This window comes from Carcharhinus amblyrhynchos, chromosome 12 (genome assembly GCF_965287045.1).
Source record: "Carcharhinus amblyrhynchos chromosome 12, sCarAmb.v2.hapA, whole genome shotgun sequence".
Taxonomy (NCBI): domain Eukaryota; kingdom Metazoa; phylum Chordata; class Chondrichthyes; order Carcharhiniformes; family Carcharhinidae; genus Carcharhinus; species Carcharhinus amblyrhynchos.
This window is the reverse complement of record NC_137335.1, coordinates 82028403-82049869: the sequence shown is the minus strand read 5'-3', so window position 1 is coordinate 82049869 and position 21467 is coordinate 82028403. Positions and strand designations below refer to the sequence as shown.

General features: G+C 49.5%; 1 protein-coding gene across 1 annotated transcript in view; it reads left to right on the top strand.

Moving 5' to 3' along the window:
• Positions 1 to 21467, top strand: part of txlnba (taxilin beta a) — a 39585-nt gene that overhangs the window by 12781 nt on the left and 5337 nt on the right. Inside the window, exons 2-8 of the mRNA XM_080200846.1 lie at positions 1971 to 2476; positions 4555 to 4646; positions 10547 to 10717; positions 13391 to 13585; positions 15443 to 15562; positions 16571 to 16645; positions 18802 to 18894. Of these exons, the coding sequence (XP_080056972.1) occupies positions 1987 to 2476; positions 4555 to 4646; positions 10547 to 10717; positions 13391 to 13585; positions 15443 to 15562; positions 16571 to 16645; positions 18802 to 18894 (1236 nt within the window). The 5' untranslated portion in view covers positions 1971 to 1986. The remainder of the gene's footprint in view (positions 1 to 1970; positions 2477 to 4554; positions 4647 to 10546; positions 10718 to 13390; positions 13586 to 15442; positions 15563 to 16570; positions 16646 to 18801; positions 18895 to 21467) is intronic.

The window sequence follows — 21467 nt, the reverse complement described above, 5'->3', positions numbered from 1 at the left end:
GGAGCCAAAGAAACATAGAAGCCGGAGTAGGCCATTTGGCCCTTCAAGCCTGCTCTGCGATTCACCTTGATCATGGCTGATCATCGAATTCAATATCCTGATTCCCCCACTTCTCCTGTATCCCGAGCAAAACTGGAGGCAAGGGGAATCCCCATGACATCCAATGATGCTACCATCACTGAATTTCCCCATTGTCAATATCCTGGGTGTTACCATTGACCAGAAACTCAACTGAAACTTCCCACTTGTGAGTGAGCCTAGAACTCGGGGGCAACATTTTAAAATTAGGGGTCACCCTTACAGGACAGGGACCAGGGCGGCACGGTAGCACAGAGGTTAGCACTGCTGCTTCGCAGCTCCAGGGTCCTGGGTTCGATTTCTGGCTCAGGTCACTGTCTGTGTGGAGTTTGCACATTCCCCTCGTGTCTGCGTGGGTTTCCTCCAGGTGCTCTGGTTTCCCCCCACAGTCCAAAGGTGTGCGGGTTAGGTTGATTGGCCATGCTAAAATTGCCCCTGAGTATTCTGAGATAAGAACATAAGAACATAAGAAATAGGAGCAGGAGTAGGCCATCTAGCCCTTCGAGCCTGCCCCGCCATTCAATAAGATCATGGCTGATCTGTCGTGGCTCAGTTCCACTTTCCCGCCCTCTCCCCATAACCCTTAATCCCCTCTCTTATCAAGAACCCATCAACCCGCTTCTTAAAAATATTTAGCGAGGCAGCCTCCACCACTTCAACGGGCAGAGAATTCCAGAGATTCACCACCCTTTGAGTGAAGAAGTTCCTCCTCAACTCCGTTCTAAACCGCCTCCCCTTTATCTTGAGGCTGTGCCCCCTAGTCCTACTGTCTTTTTTGAGCGGGAAGACTCTCTCCACCTCTATCCTATCCATCCCATTCATCATCTTATACGTCTCAATGAGATCTCCCCTCATTCTTCTAAACTCTAACGAGTACAAGCCTGGTTTATTCAGCCTCTCCTCATAGCTCAATCCTTAGGTTAGAGGGATTAGCGGGTAAAATCTGTAGGGATATGGGGGTAGGGCCTGGGTGGGATTGTGGTCGGTGCAGACCCGATGGGCAGAAGGGCCTCTTTCTGCACTGTAGGGTTCTAGGAGAATTCTTTTCTTTCAGAGGTTTGTGTGATCTCTCTGCCTCAGAAGGTGGTGGAAAGGGGGTTGCTGAGTATTTTAAGGCAGAGGTAGAGAGATTCTTGTTGGACAAGGGAATCGAAGGTTGTTGGGAGTAGATGGGAATGTGGAACTTGAAATACAAACAGATCAGCAATGATCTTATTGATCTGATTTGATTTATTATTGTCACATGTATTAACATACAGTGAAAAGTATTGTTTGTTACGCGCTAAATAGATAGAGCTTACCATTCATAGAAAAGGAAAGGACTGAGCAGAATGTAGTGTTACAGTCATAGCTAGGGTGTAGAGATCAACCTAATGCAAGGTAGATCCATTCAAAAGTCTGATGGCAGCAGGGAAGAACATGTTCTTGAGTCGGTTGGTATGTGACCTCAGACTTTTGTATCTTTTTCCCGACAGAAGAAGGTGGAAGAGAGAATGTCCGGGGTGCATGTGGGGTCCTTGATTATGCTGGCTGCTTTGCCGAAGCAGCGGGAAGTGTAGACAGAGTCAATGGATGGGAGGTTGGTTTGTGTGATGGATTGGGCTACATTCGTGACCTTCTGTAGTTCCTTGCGATCTTGGGCAGAGCAGGAGCCCATACCAAGCTGTGATACAACCAGAAAGAATGCTTTCTATGGTACATCTGTAAAAGTTGGTGAGAGTGAATGGCAGAGCAGGCTTGAGGGGCAAATGGCCTACTCCTGCTCCTGTTACATATGTTGGATGAGGGCAATTGATGAGTGCCGGGGGTTGAATATGAAATATATCCCTTTGACATTATGCGATTCATTATTTCCTGATAATATGATAGTTCTATTGCTCTACCTTGTGTAGGCATCACTAACCAACAATGGAGCACCAGAGCACCAGCAGTGATAACACTCAGGTCCCTCCTGATGGAATTGGGACACAGCAAGTTGACCAGTCACCGCCCAACGTCAATCAAGCGGAGTCGCAGGGGGTAGAGAGTCCTGCCGAAATCACCCAGGCGCAACCACAACCACCCAAGGAGAGCCCAGCACCTGCCAGCGTGCCCGATCAGACTGCCATGAAGACGGCCTCCCTCAGTGGGCAGGAGTCAGCCACCCCCGACATTTCAGAGGAACTGGACAGGCAGCTGGAGGACATCATCAAAACCTACGGCTCGGGGGAAAACGCAGCAGCCAAGGAGACTGAGGGTGCCGCAGAGCGGAGTGAGGCTCCGAGCACCGGAGACGGGGAGCCTGAAGAGTGTAACGGGGAGGCTGAGGTGGAGCAACCGGAGCTCGCAGTGCTCGGCGAGACCAACAGGGAGACGGATAAGGATCAGAGACTGGACAAGAAGAAACTGAAAGGACTGGGTGAGTACAAATTCACTCCTCACTCTTGCTGGAAAACGGGGAAAGAAGTGGGAGAGTGTGCAGACTCCACGCAGATGGTGAACCGAGCTGGGAATCGAACCAGGGAAAAATGGGAATGTTGCAAATTCCATGAATGCTGTGACTGAACCTGCCATCAGCACTCTGCCAGGCAACAGATCCAAATCCTGACCGCGGGCTGTGTGAAAATAGTTTTCTCCATGTCCCCATTGGTTCATTTCCCAATCACGTTAACTCAATGTGTTCTGTTCTAGAACTTTCTACTCGGTCCAGACACCTTGTGATTTCTAACTTCTGGTAAATTGCCTTGCACTCTTCTCTAAGGAGAACTGCTTCAGCATCTCCAGTTTATCCGTGTAACTAAAGACTGTGGTAATGTCACAGGATTAGTAATCCCGAGGCCCGGGGTGTGGGTTCAAATCCCACCACGGCCGCTGGTTTTATCAGTCTGGAATTGAAAGCTAGCCAACATCGATTGTTGTAAAAACTTATCTGGTTCATTAATGTCCTTTAGGGAAGGAAATCTTACCCAGTCTGGCCTACATGTGACTCAAAACCCATAGCAATTTGGCTGGCTCCTAATTTCCTGCCTTCTGAACTGATCCAGAGTTCAGGACAATGAGGGATGGATAGCAAATGCTGGTCTTGCCAGCGATGCCCACATCTCATGAAAGAATGTTGAAGACCCAGACGCACAATTCTTATTCCCTGAGTGTAAATGGAGTGAAGATACAGGGCAGCCATGATCGAATTGGACAAGGGAATCAATTCAAGGGATTGTATAATTCCCTCGTGTTCACATCTACCTCTGACCCCTCCCTTTTGACAGTGCCTCTTCCCCCCCTTAAACTCTCTCCCGCTCAATGTTCAGAGCTTGTTTATACAGTCTTGGAGTCATAGAGGTTTACAGCATGGGAACTTGTCCTTGCCGCCCAGTTTTTACCACTAAGCTAATCTCAGGTGCCTGCGTTTGGCCCATATCCCTCTATACCCAGCTTACCCGTGTAACTGTCTAAATGCTTTTTAAAAGATAATTGTACCCACCTCTACTATTACCTCTGGCAACTTGTTCCAGACACTCACCACCCCCTGTGTGAAAAAATTGCCCCTCTGGACCCTTTTGTATCTCTCCCCTCTCACCTTAAACCTCTGCCCTCTAGTTTTAGACTCACCTACCTTTGGGAAAAGATGTTGACTAACTAACTGATCTACGCCCCTCATTATTTGATAGATCTCTATAAGACCCTCCTCAGTCTCCTCTATACTTCTTTTGTGTAGGTTGTCTGGGCAAATATTATTTTCCATTGTTGAAATACCTCAAACAAATGTTTCTGGATGTGATTCAGCAAACATTTTTGTCAAACGCCTTTCCCTTTGAGAGGTCTATCCCCCAAAGGGAATTTTGTTTTAAATTTAATTTGAAATTTCGCAGCCTGTAGTGTTGTCAGCGACGGGTCAATGGAAAGGTCTCTCACCTCTGAGCCAACACGCCAGTGAGTTCAAATCCCAGCCCTGAGGAGCTGAGTACAAAGTCCAGGCTGACGCACCAGTGCGGCAAGCTTTCGACAGGGGAGCTTTCGTTACACCATTTCCAATCTATGTTCAAAAGGCAGCAGTGCGTGGGGAATGGCAGCAGGCAAGCATGTCTCGCCGGGTAACTCTTCCAAAGAGCCAGCACAGGCACAGTGGACCAAATGGCCTCCTCCAAAGATACGCAGGTTCGGTGGATTGGCCATGCTGAATTGCTCCATGGTGTCAGGCGGGACTAGCTTGGGTAAATGCATGGGGTTATGGGGAAAAGGGTCTGGGTGGGATTGTGGTTGATGCAGACTCGATGGGCCGAATGGCCTCCTTCTGCGCTGTAGGAATCTATAATTCAACAATTCTGTAGCGTCACTGCTCTATTTTCTATTTCCTACGATAGTGGTGATTTTTTTTTTGAATAGGCATCTGGCATCTTCCATTATTTTCTCAATTCCTCAGAGCGCAGCATCCCTCGGATATCTTGTGGCTGTCGCCTTACTGTGAACAACCCTCTTGTCTTTTTGTCTCTAACGCAGGGAAGGACCTTGCCATCTTGATGCAGAACCTGAGCAAAACCAGCTCGGCTGAGGAGAGGCAAGATGCTCTGATCGGGAAGTACGCTGAGCTGGTGAGTAAAGGAAATTTTATCTTCCTGTTCCTACCCTTTCCTCATTGCAAAACAGCTCCGGAATCAAGGAACCACCCACGTTGCTAGTTCTTAACCAGCAACTCCAGCTGGAGAGCCGCAGGCTGTTTGACCAGGAGATACTTCAAGGGCGACCAGGTCCCATTCTCACCTGATGCCCACCTCTATATGAACCAGTTGTGGTGTGGTAACATACTAATGTCACTGGCCTTGTAATCCAGAGACCCAAGACCCTGGAAACAAGGGTTCAAATCCCACCATGGCAGCTGGTGGAATTTAAATTCAATTTAAAATTTAAAAAATCTCAAAAGTAAAGCTCGCCTCAGTGATAATGACCGTGAAACTGTCATAAAAATCCACCTGGTTCTCAAAGTCCTACAAGGAAGGATGGCACAGTGGCACGGTGGGTAGCACTGCTGCTTCACAGTACCGGGGACCCGGGTTTGATTCCCGGCTTGGGTCACTATCTGTGTGGAGTTTGCACATTCTCCCCATGTCTAGGTGGGCTTCCTCCGGGTGCTCCGGATTCCTCCCACAGTCCAAAGATGCGCAGGTTAGGTTGATTGACCGTGCTAAATTGCCCCTTAGTGTTGGAAGGATTAGCAGGGTAAATATGAGGGGTTACAGTAATAGGGCCTAGGTGGGATAGTTGTTGGTGCAGGCTCAATGGGCCAAATGGAGATTCAATGAGTCTATGGAGGAAATCTGCCATCTATACCTGGTCTGGTCTAACTCCAGACTCACAGTGACGTGGTTGACTCTTAACTCTCCTCAAGATATGGAACAGCAAATATAAACGCAAAATACTGCGGATGCTGGAATCTGAAACAAAATGCTGGAAAATCTCAGCATCTGTGGGGAGAGAATAGGGCCAACATTTCGAGTCTAGATCACCCTTTGTCAGAGCTCGTGGGCAATAAATGTTGGCCTTGCCAACGATGTCCATATCCCATGAATGAAGTTTGTAAAAAAGCAGGAAGGGTGGCTAGGTGAATGGGGAATACAGCTCTGTTCCTTATCTTTGAATATATTTAAGTCAGAGCTAGATAGAGTCTTGATTAACAAGGGGGTGAAAGGTTATCAGGTGTAGGTGGGAATGTGGGGTTGAGGTTACAATCAGATCAGCCATGGTCTTATTGAATGGGGAGCAGACTCGAGGGGCTGAATGGCCCACCCCTGCTCCTAATTCCTATGTTTGTTTGTTCCCTGATAGACTCAACAGATCGACTGTAGCCCTCTCCCCCATCCCAATTGTAACCCAATGATTAAAGTTCTCCGCTTACCCCTCTGTGAGGATTGGCACACAGTGCTGGGTCACAGCTCCTTAACTAATCACAGCAACATTTGCATCCAACAATTCAATCATTGCAAGTTGGGGGGAATGAGCTCAGATGGCAGAGAGCTCGCTTTGCCTGTGAGAGGCAATGGGATCGATGCCCACACTCCACGTTGATTGGGTGGCACTATGGCGCAGTGGTTAGCACTGCTGCCTCAGTGACCCAGGTTCGATTCCCGGCTCGGGTCACTGTCTGTGTGGAGTTTGCACATTCTCCCTGTGTCTGCGTGGGTTTCCCCCGGATGCTACGGTTTTCTCCCACAGTCCAAAGATGTGCGGGTTAGGTGGATTGGCCATGCTAAATTGTCCATTAGTGTCAGGGGGATTAGTAGGGTAAATATGTAGATTGCAGGGATAGAGCCTGGGTAGGATTGTGGTCAGTGCAGGCTTGATGGGCCGAATGGCCTCCTTCTTCACTGTTGTGATTCTCTGATTCTGCAGCATCTTTAAAATGTCTGCAATGTCAACAGCACCGTTACCAAAAACTGACAGCGAGTAAGGAGATATTAGTGCAGATGATTGTACCTTGAAGAGATCTTGCTGAAGTAAAGGAGAGTGAGGTCAGTAGGTGGAGAGGTTTAGGGAGGGAAAAAAATCTAGAACGTAGGAGCCAGGGGCAGCTGAAACCAGGGCTACCATTGGTGGAACGATTACAACTGGGGAGGCTCAGGAGGTCTGAGCTGAACTGAGAAGCAGAGATCTAATATTCAATGGGCGTGAGTTCAAACCCCACAGCGGTAGATCAAACCAGGGCAAGACTTACTCAGTTCATGACAGGGAATTGCGGAGAGTTACAGAACAAAAGAAATCTAAAGTGGACTCACAGGTGGACAGAGTGGATAGTCAGAGGCTTTTTCCCAGGATGGACATGTCAAATACAACAGGGCACGGTTTCAAGGTGAGACGGGCAAAGTTTAAGGGAGATGTGCAGGGTAAGTTCTGGTCACCCTATTATAGAAAGGATATTATTAAACTAGAAACAGTACAGAAAAGATTTACTAGGATGCGACCAGGGACTTGATGGTTTGTGTTATAAGGAGAGGCTGGATAGACTGGGACTTTTTTCTCTGGAGCATAGGAGGCTTAGAGGTGATCTTATAGAGATCTATAAAATAATGAGGGACATAGATCAGCTAGATAGTCAATATCTTTTCCCAAAAGTAGGGGAATCTAAAACTTAGATGGCACAGGTTTAAGGTGAGAGGGGAGAGATACAAAAGTGTCCAGAGGGGCAATTTTTTCACACAGAAAATGTCTGGAACAAGCTGCCAGAGATAGTAGTAGAGGTGGATGTGATTTTGTCTTTTAAAAAGCATATAGACAGTTACATGGGTAAGATGAGTCTAGAGGGATATGGGTCAAATGCAGGCAACTGGGGCTAGCTTAATGGTAAAAACTGGGCAGCATGGACAAGTTGGGCCGAAGGGCCTGTTTCCATGCTATAAATCTCTATATCTCTATGACAGGGTGGGAGGAATTGAAAATCCATTCATTAGTACATCTAGAACTCAAAACCCTGGCTGATGATGAGCAGAGAAAGAAGTCTGTCCCAGCCCACATTTAACTCCAGACTGACAGCAATGAAGCCAAGCCTTAGCAACCCAGTCCATTAATCACCATGGCAACCTTCAAGGCAAGTGAGGATGGAGGATAAATGGTGGATTTATCTGCAACATTCAAATCACAGGATGAAAATGAAAGGGCTGTGGCAGATTTTTAAGCTCCACTGAGGAATTTAGCTGCTTATTCCAGTTTCTTAAGTTCCTGTGCCCACCTCCTCACTGCAAAGAGCTTGACTTCCTCTCAGAGAAGGCTGTTATTTTGTTTTATGAGTGAGTCACGTTCTGAAGCCTCTTTTGTGACGTTGGAGAGATTTAACTACAGAAATGGGTGGGTGGCACAGTGCTGCCTCACAGCACCAGGGATCCGGATTCAATTCTGGACTTGGGTGACTGTCTGTCTGTGTGGAGTTTGCACATTCTCCCCGTGTCTGCGTGGGTTTCCTCCGGGTGCTCCCGTTTCCTCCCACAGTCCGAAAGGATGTGTAGGTTAGGGGGATTGGCCATGCTAAATTGATGCTTAGTGTCCCAAGATGTGTAGATTAGGGGGGATTTTGGGGTAAATAATGAGGTTACGGGGTCAGGGTCTGAGTGGGATGCTCTGTGGGAGAGTCAGTGCAGATTCACTGGGCTAAATGGCTTCCTTCTTCAGTGTACAGAACCTACGAAATCCCAATGAAACAAATCATTATCAAAAAGTCTTCACTGTTTGGATTGGAACAGTGGTCTGTTTGTTACGGAATAATTTGTTTGGACAGTGAACACTCTTGAGGATGTGTATCTGTGGTGGCATTGGGTTGGCCATGACTGCTAAAGCTCGCCACCACCAGGGGTGTGGCAGTTTAATACCCACATCGCGCTTCCAAAAGATTCGTCAAAGGAGGAGATTCTCACCAGAAATGTACAGAGAAAATAATCGGAGTGAACGCAGAGGGAGAAGGATTTAGAATCAGGAAGGTAAAAGTGGAGAGATTGGGACATTAAACCAAGGCCCTGTCTGATCTGTCAGGTGCACATAGAATCCCATTCTACCAGTTCAAAGAAGTCATTGATGTGGAGATGCCGGCATTGGACTGGGGTGGGCACAGTAACAAGACCAAGTTAAAGCCCCACAGGTTTATTTGATAACACGAGCTTTTGGAGCACTGCTCCTTCAACACTGATGAAGGGGCAGTGCTCCAAAAAGCTCATGATTCCAAATAAACCTGTTGGACTTTAACCTGGTGTTGTGAGACCTCTTACTATTTCAAAGTACAGTAAAGGGAGTTCTCCCCAAGGCCCTGACCAATATTTATCCCTCAGTCACGGAGAGATTGCTGAGATCTTCCTGATAGGCATTTACAAAACGATGAGAGGATAAATAGGGTGGATAGTCAGAGGCTATTTCCCAAAGTGGATGGGTCAACTACAGGTTCAAGATGACAGGGGGAAAGTTGAGGGGAGATGTGCAGGGGAAGTTCTTCACACTGAGGGTGGTGCGTGCCTGGAACGCGTGGCCAGTGGAGGTGGTGGAAGCAGGCGTGTTAGCAAGGTTGAAGGTGTATCTTGATAGACACATGAATGGGAGGGATAGAAACTGCACATTGGCGCAGGCCTGGGGGGCTGAAGGGCCTGTTCCTGTGCTGCATTGTTCTTTGACAATCTGGTCATTATCACATCACTGTTCGTTGGAGCTTACTGTGCACAAATTGGCTGCTGTGTTCCTTAGATTCCGACAGTGATGGTGCGTCAGAGTTGGGCCATTGGCTGCAAAGCACTGTGGGACGTGCTAGCTGGCTGTGGGAGGTGCGATATATAAATGCAAATTCTTCCATTATATTCAATTTAACAATGGTTTTAATGTTTGAAACCTAGACAATTCTGTTTTACGATGATGTTTATCTCACAGTGACCAAACAGATTCATGTTATGACTTATTTTTGGTTTTTTTATGGAACGAGGGCGATGGATGGTGGACCCCCTCCCCTCCCCAATTGGCATTGTGCTACAGCGAGAGATGATCACGGGTGTTTTCCTGGCATTCCTGGTAATCCAAGCATTCCCTGTTGTTCGCTGATACTTTCCAGCATTTCCTGATGATCCTGGGTTTCCCTCAGAAATCGCTGGCATTTCCCGGTATTCCCCTAGGGTTTCAAAGCGATCTCTGGCATTTTCTAGCCGTCCCTGGAATCCTTGGATATCCACAACATTCGCTAGTGATCCCCGGTGTTCCCTGGCATTCCCCACGATTCCCAAGCATTCCCCAGCATTTTCTAAGAATCCCCAGCAATCTCTGGAATTTCCTTGCATTCCCTAACTTTCCCGGGTGACCCTCAGCCTTTCCAGTGAGCTCCAGATTTCCCCAGCCAATCTTGGTGATACCCAACATTCCCCATCAAACATTGGCATTTCCCAGTTATTCCGGCATTCCTTGGATTTCCACAACATTCACTGGTCATCCCCGGTGTTCTGTGAAGTTCCAGCATGATGACAGCGTTCCAGGTGATCCCTAAGGTTTTCACGGAGATTGTCACTGCTGCCCAATGACACATAAGAAATAGGAGCAGGAGTAGGCCATCTAGCCCTTCGAGCCTGCCCCGCCATTCAATAAGATCATGGCTGATCTGTCGTGGCTCAGTTCCACTTTCCCGCCCTCTCCCCATAACCCTTAATCCCCTCTCTTATCAAAAACCCATCAACCCGCGTCTTAAAAATATTTAGCGAGGCAGCCTCCACCACTTCAACAGGCAGAGAATTCCAGAGATTCACCACCCTTTGAGTGAAGAAGTTCCTCCTCAACTCCGTTCAAAACCGCCCCCCCCTTTATCTTGAGGCTGTGCCCCCTAGTCCTACTGTCTTTTTTGTGCGGGAAGAGCCTCTCCACCTCTATCCTATCCATCCCATTCATTTCCAGTGATCCGTAAGGCTTGATGGAGATGTCACTGCTGCCCACTGACCCCTGGCATTCCCTGTGATCCCGGTATTGATTGAGGGTTCTGTGTCTGCAGCTGGAAGAGTATCGGGGGGAGCAGAAGCAGAGGAAGTTGCTACAGAGGAGACAAGCTCAGCTGGCCAAGGAGAAGGACCAGTTACAGAGTGAGCACAGCAGGGCCGTTCTAGCACGCAGCAAGCTCGAGAACCTGTGCCGAGAACTCCAGAGACACAACAAGACACTCAAGGTCAGTGGCACGTGCCAGTGGCTGCAGGATTAAAGGTACCCTGCGTCAAAATCAACAGTAAACCAACGAAATGGTGACTTTGTAAAACACGCACATACCGGGGTAAACCTCACCAGAAGGATTGGGGGGCGAATTGGGGAGTAATTCCTTCCTTGGAGGGTAAAACCACTTATAAAAAATCTCAGATCTGGATCAGTCAGGGTGGATCATGCTGTGATGGAGTGGATCACATTGTAATAGAGTGGATCACTCTGTCACAGTGTGGGTCCTACACATTGATAGTGGATCACACATTGATAGGGTCAATCACAAAGGTGAGAGGGTTTATCGCACAGTGATAGGCTAGATCACACCGGGAATAGGGTGGGTCACACGGGGATAGGCTAGATCACACCGGGAATAGGGTGGGTCACACGGGGATAGGGTGGGTCACACGGGGATAGGGTGGGTCACACGGAGATATGGTGGGTCACACGGGGATAGGGCGGGTCACACGGGGATAGGGTGGGTCACACGGAGATAGGGTGGGTCACACGGAGATAGGCTGGGTCACACGGGGATAGGGTGGGTCACACGGGGATAGGGTGGGTCACACGGAGATAGGCTGGGTCACACGGGGATAGGGTGGGTCACACGGGGATAGGGTGGGTCACACGGAGATAGGCTGGGTCACACGGAGATAGGGTGGGTCACACGGGGATAGGCTAGATCACACCGGGAATAGGGTGGGTCACACGGGGATAGGGTGGGTCACACGGGGATAGGGTGGGTCACACGGAGATATGGTGGGTCACACGGGGATAGGGCGGGTCACACGGGGATAGGGTGGGTCACACGGAGATAGGGTGGGTCACACGGGGATAGGGTGGGTCACACGGGGATAGGGTGGGTCACACGGAGATAGGCTGGGTCACACGGGGATAGGGTGGGTCACACGGGGATAGGGTGGGTCACACGGAGATAGGCTGGGTCACACGGGGATAGGGTGGGTCACACGGGGATAGGGTGGGTCACACGGGGATAGGGTGGGTCACACGGAGATAGGCTGGGTCACACGGGGATAGGCTGGGTCACACGGGGATAGGGTGGGTCACACGGAGATAGGGTGGGTCACACGGAGATAGGCTGGGTCACACGGGGATAGGGTGGGTCACACGGAGATAGGGTGGGTCACACGGAGGTAGGGTGGGTCACACGGAGGTAGGGTGGGTCACACGGAGATAGGGTGGGTCACACAGGGATAGGGTGGGTCACACGTAGATAGGCTGGGTCACACGGAGATAGGGTGGGTCACACGGGGATAGGGTGGGTCACACGGGGATAGGGCGGATCACACGGAGATAGGGTGGGTCACACGGAGATAGGGTGGATCACACGGGCATAGGGTGGGTCACACGGGGATAGGGTGGGTCACACGGAGATAGGGTGGGTCACACGGGGATAGGGTGGATCACACGGGCATAGGGTGGGTCACACGGAGATAGGGTGGGTGACACGGGGATAGGGTGGGTCACACGGGGATAGGCTGGGTCACACGGGGAGAGGGTGGGTCACACGTGCATAGGGTGGGTCACACGGGGAGAGGGTGGGTCACACGGAGATAGGGTGGGTCACACGGAGATAGGGTGGGTCACACGGAGATAGGGTGGGTCACACGGGAATAGGGTGGGGCACACGGGGATAGGGTGGGTCACACGGGGAGAGAGTGGGTCACACGGGGAGAGGGTGGGTCACACGGGGAGAGGGTGGGTCACACGGGCATAGGGTGGGTCACACGGAGATAGGGTGGGTCACACGGGGAGAGGGTGGGTCACACGGGGATAGGGTGGGTCACACGGAGATAGGCTGGGTCACACGGGGATAGGGTGGGTCACACGGGGATAGGGTGGGTCACACGGAGATAGGGTGGGTCACACGGGGATAGGGCGGGTCACACGGGGATAGGGTGGGTCACACGGGGATAGGGCGGGTCACACGGGGATAGGGTGGGTCACACGGGGATAGGGTGGGTCACACGGGGAGAGGGTGGGTCACACGGGGATAGGGTGGGTCACACGGGGATAGGGTGGGTCACACGGGGATAGGGTGGGGCACACAGATGCAAGAATGGATCAAACAGGTGAGTGAACAGATCATATAGGTTAGACTGGATCACCCAGATGAGCAAGTAGATCACACAGGTGAGAAAATGGATGATAGTGAGAGAGTGGTTTATACAGATGAGAGGGTGGGTCATATATGGAGCAATGTGTTCATTCTGGTGAGAGAGTGGATCACAAGGTGAGAGTGGATCATGCTGGTGATATAGTGGATCGTACAGATGGCTGAGTAGGTTAGACAGGTGAGAGAGTGGATCACACAGGTGAGAAAGTGGATCACACAGGTGAGAGAGTGGATCACACAGGCGAGAAAGTGGATCACACAGGCGAGAGAGTGGATCACACAGGTGAGAGAGTGGATCACACAGGTGAGAGAGTGGATCACACAGGTGAGAGAGTGGATCACACAAGTGAGAGAGTGGATCACACAGGTGAGAAAGTGGATCACAGCTGGGAGAGTGGATCACACAATGGGGAGTGCATTGTACAGGGGGTGTGAGAGTTTGATGCCTGTGTTTATCTCCTGGGATCCTTGTCTCTGAAGCTGATGGATGGGTTTGTCTTCCCGGAACAGGAGGAGAGTTTGCAGCGAGCCAGAGTGGAGGAGGAGAAACGCAAAGAGGTGACGAAACATTTCCAGGACACCCTGCTGGATATCCAGTCGCAGATCGATCAGCACAGTCAGCGCAACGTCAAACTGTGCGAGGAAAACACCGAGCTGGCCAGCAGACTGAAAACCATCATCGAGCAGTACGACACCAGGGAGGAGGTAACACACCCCTACAGGAGAGACTCCCCCCAGGCAGGCTGTCAGAGAGGGGGGTAACACACCCCTACAGGAGAAACCCCCCACTCAGGCAGGCTGTCAGAGAGGGGGTAACACACCCCTACAGGAGAAACCCCCCACTCAGGCAGGCTGTCAGAGAGGGGGTAACACACCCCTACAGGAGAGACTCCCCCCAGGCAGGCTGTCAGAGAGGGGGGTAACACACCCCTACAGGAGAAACCCCCCACTCAGGCAGGCTGTCAGAGAGGGGGTAACACACCCCTACAGGAGAAACCCCCCACTCAGGCAGGCTGTCAGAGAGGGGGTAACACACCCCTACAGGAGAAACCCCCCACTCAGGCAGGCTGCAAACCCCACCCACTAACCAGCGAAATCAAGAAACGGGTTTGAAGGAGATTAATAAATCCATATTGTTTTAAATTCTCCTGTGATTTTACACCTGGACTTTGCTGATTGCAGTGTCCAGGGGTTTAATCTTAATTACTGATATATCCTGAAGTTACAGCAATATCTTTGGAATTTCTCCCACACTGCACACACACACACACACACACACACACACACACACACACACACACACACACACACACACACACACACACACACACACACACACACACACACACACACACACACACACACACACACACACACACACACCCCCAGGAGTTTGAATCTTTGTTTTAATTTGTGAGGTCTCTGTATCAGTGTTGTATTTATTCCACATCCCTACTTGCAAACCTGTGCATGTTGGGTGGATTGGCCGTGCTAAATTGCCCCTTAGTGTCTCATGATGCCCCGCCATAGTAAATATGTGGGGTTATGGGGATAGGTTTGGGGAAAGGACCTGGATAAGATGCTCTGTCAGAGAGTCAGTGCAGACTGGACGGGACAAATAACCTCCTTCTGCACCGTAGGGATTCTACAGTTACCCCAGAGAAGGTTTCCCATGATTAATGTCCTGGCCTCATTGGGCAGTTGATAGAATTTGAAAGGGGGGAATTGGACATTCACACACTGGTAAAACCCAACGGAATTTCACCACCAAATCTTGTCGACTGCCCGTCGTCCTGTTAGATTCCCACCAGTAGATGTTCCGATGAGATTAAAAGACAGAGAATGGCAGAAGGAGGTTATTTGTCCCATCCAGTCTGCACTGACTCTCTGACAGAGCATCTTATCCAGGTCCTTTCCCCAAACCTATCCCCATAACCCCACATATTTACTATGGCGGGGCATCATGAGACACTGAGGGGCAATTTAGCACGGCCAATCCACCCAACCTGCACTGGTTTGCAAGTAGGGATGGGGAATGAATACAACACTGATACAGAGACCTCACAAATTAAAAACAGCAACTGTGGAAAGAGAAACAGGGTTAACGTCTCGAGTCTGTCTGACTCTTTTTTCTGAGCGAAAGGGAGGGAGGAATGTGGTTGGAGAGGGGGATGGATGGGGCTCAGGAGAGATTTGACAAAGGGAGTGTTAATGGTAGTGTTAAAGACTAAAAAGGTGCTAATAGCGGCATTCCAATAGCAGAATGTGTTAATAGTAGAACAAGGGTGAAAGCAAAACGAGTTGTGGATGGCTCAATGGGGGGGAGAGGGTTTGGAGGAGAGAGTTCATGGCCTGAAGTTGTTAAACTCAGTGAGTCCAAAGGCTGTGAGGTGCCTAATTAGAGGATTGGATATTCTAATGAAGTCTGATCAAAGGTTCAAGGGGATGGAGGGAATCCGGGATTGTAATGGCTGTCAAGCCAGGATGTAGTTATTCACCACTGAGTCTGTGTGTGCGCGCCTGTATGTGGATATATGTGTGATCGTGGAATTCTCTCCGCAGCACTTTGAGAAGATATTTAAGCACAGGGACCTGCAGCAACAACTGATGGACGCAAAGCTGGCCCAGGCACAGGAACTGCTAAAAGAGGCTGAGGAACGACATCACCGAGAAAAGGAGTTTGTAAGTATTAGCCAGTTTGCATACCGCTCTGTAACTACTGGCCAACCACTGCCGCAAATAGTAGTGTTTAACAGTTAGACAAACCGTGGGCTCAAAGAGGCCGAGAACCAAGAGAATTGATGACTGGAGCTGTTTGCCAGGGATCAGCCAGCAATGCAGGACTTTTTTCGATGTGTACCTGATATCCGATACACCAGGATATTGATGGGTGACACAATGGCACAGTGGTTAGCGCTGCTGCCTCACAGGGCCAGGGACCTGTGTTTGATCCCAGCCTTGGGTGACTGTGTGGAGTCTGCACGTTCTCTCTGTGTCTGCATGGGTTTCCTCTGGGTGCTCTGGTTTCCTCTCACACTCCAAAGATGTGAAGGTTAGGTGCACTGGCCATGCTAAATTGCCCCTTAGTGTCCCACGATGTGTAGGTTAGGTGGATTGGCCATGCTAAATTGCCCCTTAGTGTCCAAAGATGTGCAGGTTAGGTGGATTGGCCATGCTAAATTGCCCCTTAGTGTCCAAAGATGTGCAGGTTAGGTGGATTGGCTACGGTAAATGTGTGGGATATGAGAATTGGGCAGGGGAAAAGGGCTGGATAAGATACTCTTTTAGAGAGTCAGCGCAGACTTGCTGGGCCCAATGGCCTCCTTCTGCACTGTAGGGATTCTATGGTTCTATGATATTGCGCAGTTTCTCTGACAAAGTAAGCATGTATTTCACTGAGGCAAACATCACAATATCCTTATCAATGTCACACAATCTGCAATGGGTTCCAGTGAAGATACACAGGAGGTCAAGAGCTACATCTAGTCATTGTCCTCCAGCCACCGTGTGTTCTGAGTGGGATAGGCTTATGAGACCATCTCCCCACTCCCCCATTCCTGCCAATCTTGCACACTCAATATCGTTCCTGAAGAGTGCAAATAATTTGGTTGAAACGCGGTTTTACCTTTTTCAATTATTTCAAAACGTTTGCAATCTGCCTTTCCTTTCTCCTGCTCTCTCTTCAAACAGCTACTGAATCAAGCTTCTGAGTGGAAGTTACAGACTAACATCATGGTGGAACAAGAAACCCTGCTCAAATCCCAGGTGAATGGTCAGGTCTGCATGGCATCCCAACCGGGGCTGCTCGCGAGGCTTCTTATATTGCATTGATCTTACTATCTGGAAAGCCATACCAATACTCAGAGTATTGGGTGGCATGGTGGCACGGTGGTTAGCACTGCTGCCTCGCAACACCAGGGATCCAGCCTTGGGTCACTGTCCGTGTGGAGTTTGCACGTTCTCCCTGTGTCTGCTTGGGTTTCCTCCGGGTGCTCTGGTTTCCTCCCCAGGGAAGGGTTAGTTAGATTGGCCATGCTAAATTGTCCCTTAGTGTCGGGGGATTAGGAGGGCGAATATGTGGGGTTGTGGGATAGGGCCTGTGTGGGACTGCTGTCAATGCAGGCTCGATGGGCTGAATGGCCTCTTTCTGCACTCTGGGGATTCTACGATCTATTAACATTCAGCAGGATCCTTAAATATGTGAACTTTATTAATGAAGTACCCAACTCAGGATGGGCAATAAATGTTGGTCATGCCAGTGACACCCACATCCCATGAAAAATTTTTTTTAAAACTTCCCCTCACGCAGTGGTGCAGTGGTTAGCACCAGGGATCCAGGTTCAATTCCGGCCTTGGGTCACTGTCTGGGTGTGGTTTACACATTCTTCCGGGTTTCCTCCGGGTGATCCAGTTTCCTCCCAAAGGATGTACAGGTTAGGGTGGATTGGCCATGCGATATCAACCCTTAACGTCCCAAGGAGGGTAGGTTAGGGGGGATTAGAAGGGTAAATACGTGGGGTTATGGGGACAGGGCAGAGGTGGGATACTCTATCAGAGAGTTGGTGCAAACTCGATGGGCTAAATGGCCTCCTTCTGCACTGTAGGGATGCTATCAACTCCTTTGTTTATCAAATGTAGTGAAGATGATGGAAGGCAATGTGAAGGAACTGAACTCTGACAGGGAACCGGGGACACAATTGAGAAATATCGCGCAAGAGTTGAGATCGTAGACTCATAGAGCGGGAGTTTACAGCCTCGCTCGGGAGAGGCTGGAAACTCCTGCCCACTGTCAACGGAGATTCCCATTGTTGGACCTTCGCCCACTCCGATTCCATGGTGGGCTCAGTGGTGGAGTGCCAGCCAAAGAGTCACAACAAGATGTTGAACATCAGTCCCAGCTAACCTTGTATAAAATAAATAGCCTGTAAAGTTCGGGCTCAGCTGGATAGACCGCTCATGGCCTTGGACTTAGGGGATCAAATTCTGGGTCAAACATGTTGGATGTTGGAAATGCGATTGTGTAATTACATAAGGTGGGCTACCTCACCGGAGATCCCTCCCATTCTCCTTCTTATACAGCCACAACATTTTATATATAAACTTTACTTAGATAGACACATGAGCGAAACAGGGATGGAGGGTTATAGGAGACTGTTTTAAATAAGGATCAGAGCCTCGGGACGTTCCTGGAAATCAACTGTTACATGTGTTGATGTTTTTCTCTTTTACTCCGCAGGTGCGTCGGTCCACCTTGTTGTTACACACGGTGGGTCGTGCGTGGGCTGCTCTTGGATGTTTCGAGAGTAGCCTAGAACTTCGCATCGTTTGTGTGCGCTTAAAACTGGACCAGCAGATGGGCACCACAACAGCTCAGTGACTATCACTGTTAGCTGTGCAGATACATGGATTTGGGCCAGTGTCTGTGGGAGTTTGCACATTCTCCCCGTGCTCGCGTGGGTTTCCTCCGGGTGCTCCGGTTTCCTCCCACACCCCAAAGATGTGCTCTTAGGCTGATTGGTGTAACAAATTGTCCCTAAATTATTCTCCCCTTAATCTGGTTTCCAATGGGGGTTCCATAAGCATAGACACGGGTCAAGGGTGGAGGAGGAAAAACACATTGTTAAGATGGCAGCGCGGGCTCGTTGGGCCGAAGGGCCTGTTTCCCGTGCTGTGTTGTTCTTTGTTCTTTGTAACTCCAACCCAGTCTCAGTCTGATGCCTCATCTACAAGGCAGCCCCCCCCCCGACACTGCGGCACTCCCTCGGCACTGGTTGCAGCCCAGAATGTGGAGGGTGGGAAGGAAGCTGAAAGTACCAGCGCCTTGGTGACTCAGAAGTGAGGGTGTGTTAGTTACTGAGCTCATTCTCCAGTTACTGAGCTCAGTCTCCAGAGCTGATGCGTGTCCGATCATCTCTCTCCAGCTCAAGCTGTACGCTGAGAAGTTCGAGGAATTCCAGGGGACTCTGACGAAAAGCAACGAGACGTTTGGGAACTTCAAGCAGGATATGGAAAAGGTCAGGAAGTGGGGAAGCGATCGAGTGATTGATTGCAGGCGATGACAGATCACTCAGTTATCATGCGGCTGAGGTGGGCTTTCATTTAGACTGTGGACCAGTAGTGGGCAGCTCCTGGCCTTGGGGGGGCCACATGGGGGTTCTGAGTGCGGCCCACCAGACATTTTGTTACCCACTCCCCATGCGCAGAGTTGCCACATTTCATTGATTTCCATCTTTGTAGTTTTTTTTTCATGCCAGTCTGGCTGAAGTGATTCGCGCATAAAACAAGCACAAGTAAAGTGTGATGCTTGCTGATTGCTCACAACATTGACTGGGAGAGTCCTGCACTTCTTCTTGACAAATCAGAGCAGAAATATTTCTTTTGTTTTTATCACTTGAAGTTAATGACAATTCCATTAATATATAAACAAGCCAGCATTTTCTATAACTCGCTATGAAATATTCGGCGTGTATTTAATCTTATTCATGGGGTCATGGTGAGCGAACGAGGCTGATTTTAATCCTGCGGCCCACTGAAATGAAGGACAGCCACGCACGCCGCCCACTTACACTATAATCTGCACTCTCTCATTTCCTTCTCTATGAACAGTATGCTTTGTCTGTATACTGCGCAAGAAACAATACTTTTCACTACGTATTCATACACGTGACAATAATAAATTGTCCGACCTCCCAGGTCGGAGGTGACGAACACAAGGGGTCACAAGTTCAAGGTGAGGGGGGGGCAAGGTTTAACACCGATGTCAGGGGGGCGTATTTTACGCAGAGGGTGGTGGGGGCCTGGAATGCACTGCCAAGCAAGGTGGTTGAGGCGGACAAGCCAAGATCGTTTAAGACTTATCTAGATAGCCACATGAACAGACTGGGAATAGAGGGATGTAAACGAATGGTCTAGTTGGGTGCATGAGCGGCGCAGGCTTGGAGGGCCGAAGGGCCTGTTCCTGCGCTGTACTGTTCTTTGTTCTAAATCAAAATCAAATTGCTAGCGGAGATCGTCCATCACTGCTTTGGAGTAACATAGCTTGCCTTGATGTGAGAGGGGGATCGGTTTGTGAGATTTCTGGGTTGCAAACTGTCTCTGGCAGTGAGTGAGGGTCTGAGCACAGACTGGTAGAGTGGTCTAGCCCTGTGTCCACGACCTTGTTCACCACCAGTGAGGCTCGGGAGCTGAACTTCACCCTAATCCTTCCTGGAAAATTGTGGGATAGGATCATCGATCTTCCTGGCGGAAGAGGTTCATTGTATTTCGACAGCACCTTCCACAACCTCAGGACATCCCACAGCCAACGAGTTGTAGCCACTATTGCAACATGGGATTCGCAGCAGTCAGTTTGTACACAGCAAGATCCCACGTACAGCAATGCCATAATGCTCAGATAATCTATTTGAGTGATGTTGGCTGAGGAGTGAAGATAAGGCAGGACACTGGGGTGAACTGCTCAGTTTTCTAGTGCCGGGGGACCTTTTACATCCAGCTGGGGGGACCTCAGTTTAATATCTCATCAAAATAACAGCTCCCCCCTGACTATAAAACCCCCTCAGTCAGTGTAGATTATTAGTTCAGATGTCTGGAGTGGGACTGGAACCCATAAATTGGAACCCATAACCAAGTAACTCCAAGATAAGGATGCTACCCACTCAAGCGTGGCTAACACTGTTGTTAACTGCCACCATTCTGACCATGGTGGTAAGTTAATGTTATTTTGTTGGAGGTGGGGTTCTTGCAGCTTATGTTAACTCTTGCTTTAGGGTTGGGAATGAGTTTTGCTGAAAAAAGGCATTTTGTCAAAGCTTTTCATCATGCACTCATCAGGACCATCGCAAGAATGCCAAATTCTGCAGGTGGCGGGGGCAGGACAATCTTGTGATTGCCCTGACGAGTGCAAGTGTCTTTTTCAGCAACACTCGAGCCCTGTGCTACTGGTTTAGAATACATCACCGCCGCCCTGATGCTTGAAGGGGTAATCTTGCCGTTCGCCGTGGTGCCGTGCTGATGTGCCCACGTGGAAATGGAGGAAGGAGGAAGTAGCTGAACAGAACTTCCCTCACCCAAGAATGAATAAGCATGAAAGAGTTCACACGGATTGAAATTGAGGTGTTAATTGAACCCATTGCCAAAGAGAGAATAAGAACATAAGAACATAAGAACATAAGAAATAGGAGCAGGAGTAGGCCATCTGGCCCTTCGAGCCTGCCCCGCCATTCAATAAGATCATGGCTGATCTGTCGTGGCTCAGTTCCACTTTCCCGCCCTCTCCCCATAACCCTTAATCCCCTCTCTTATCAAAAACCCATCAACCCGCTTCTTAAAAATATTTAGCGAGGCAGCCTCCACCACTTCAACGGGCAGAGAATTCCAGAGATTCACCACCCTTTGAGTGAAGAAGTTCCTCCTCAACTCCGTTCTAAACCGCCCCCCCTTTATCTTGAGGCTGTGCCCCCTAGTCCTAGTGTCTTTTTTGAGCGGGAAGAGTCTCTCCACCTCTATCCTATCCATCCCATTCATCATCTTATACGTCTCAATGAGATCTCCCCTCATTCTTCTAAACTCTAACGAGTACAAGCCTAGT